Source organism: Nicotiana attenuata, chromosome 6, assembly GCF_001879085.1.
Source record: "Nicotiana attenuata strain UT chromosome 6, NIATTr2, whole genome shotgun sequence".
Taxonomy (NCBI): Eukaryota; Viridiplantae; Streptophyta; class Magnoliopsida; order Solanales; family Solanaceae; genus Nicotiana; species Nicotiana attenuata.
The window spans coordinates 2197627-2199139 of record NC_031994.1 but is presented as its reverse complement, the minus strand read 5'-3'; the positions used below and the strand labels follow the sequence as shown (position 1 = coordinate 2199139).

General features: G+C 36.6%; 1 protein-coding gene across 1 annotated transcript in view; it reads right to left on the bottom strand.

The window, feature by feature from the left end:
- The window catches only part of LOC109226472 (small nuclear ribonucleoprotein SmD3b-like), an 8703-nt gene extending 7504 nt beyond the window's left edge, over positions 1-1199 (bottom strand). The window contains exon 1 of the mRNA XM_019391231.1: positions 849-1199. Within this exon, the coding sequence (XP_019246776.1) occupies positions 849-1007 (159 nt within the window). The 5' untranslated portion in view covers positions 1008-1199. The remainder of the gene's footprint in view (positions 1-848) is intronic.

The following is a 1513-nucleotide window of genomic DNA, read 5'->3' as shown; positions in this document are numbered from 1 at the left end:
TACCGGTACCGCCCCCGTACCTAGTCCCCTTAAGAACCCAGCCCCCTCCCTTAGCCAGCCCTAGTTTGCACCCACTTCACTGACCAATCACACACTTTCGGTGCTCAATTAGTTTATTGTTTTAACTACTCCGACTATCCTGAAAAGAATGATGATTAAGACTACCAGGGTTAAGCATCTAAACTTTTGTGTGAATTCCAATCCCCTTCATTTACTTCTCTTAAAATAAATTTTACATTATTAGCAACATAAATCATTAAAAGATCTAGAATATTAATTTCAACAACAGTTAACACAGCATTTTGTTTGGCTTCTTCATCACTGTCTTTTCTTTTAAATTATACTGTGACTAGTGACTATGTTTTTTCTGAGCCAAGGGTCTACCGAAAACAGCCTCTCTAGAGGTAGGGGTAAGGTATGCGTACACACTATCCTCCCCAGACTCTACGGATTTGTTGTTGATGTTATTGTTGTTGTAAAACACAACATTTGATAAGAAAGCTAAACTAAGACGGTGAATGACAACGAAACAGGAAAATGTATGTTAAAAACCGTACTTTAGCACGGTAATTGTTGTTCTTGAGCTGTCTATTCCATTAGTCCTCGCACTCAACTACCCAAAAATAGTGCTAAACATTTAAGTTTTCCATGAGAATTTGGTGTCATTTTTTAATTCTTATAAAATTAAATTTATCTAATCAGAAACTACATAGAACATACTGTTAATCACGGGGGATTGTAAAAACTAGGGTTTTAGAGTATAAGAAACATAAAAAAGGCATAAACGAAAAGTTAAACTAAAACAAGATCAAAACGAATTAGGAACTATGTATGTATGAAAGACGTACTTTAGCAGTGTAAGTGATGCTTTCGAGCTGGCAATTCCAGTTGTCCTCGCACTCCACCATACTTCCTCTGTAAACCTCACCGCTCTTCATCTCTACAGTCACTATATGACCCGTCGCCTCATGTAGAAGCTTCACCGGTATGCCTAAGCTTCGACTCATCTTTCTCTCTCACTCTTTCTCCTTAGTCTGCCAGACACGTAATGCTGTTGGCTAGCTTGTAGTTTGTAGAACCCAAGACGACCGTGACGCACACTGAGGAAATCAAACAAACCCAACTACCGCGAACCTGATACAACTTAGGGCAAAGTCTTCCGGGTCCTCTGCCGATGGATCAAGTTTTATCTAAACGGGTCGTGTTTGCCTGCGTAGGTTTTCTTTGTTTTGTTTTCTTTTCTTTTTTAGTCGAGGAATATATTTGGCATCTAGAATTGATCTAAATAATCGTCTACTCAATGAATTAATTTAAAAATAATCGATGAATAATATATATCGGGTAGAAAAAGTAAACAATAAATTCAGTGCGTTATTTGCTTAAATTCCAAATACAAAAATAATCTCTTATATTTGAGGTAGGTTCAAACTAGTTTTTTAAATATTCACCTGATTCGTTTTTATCTTCTTAAGTTTGTTAAATGCGAGTATATTCTTGTCCACATCAAATATAA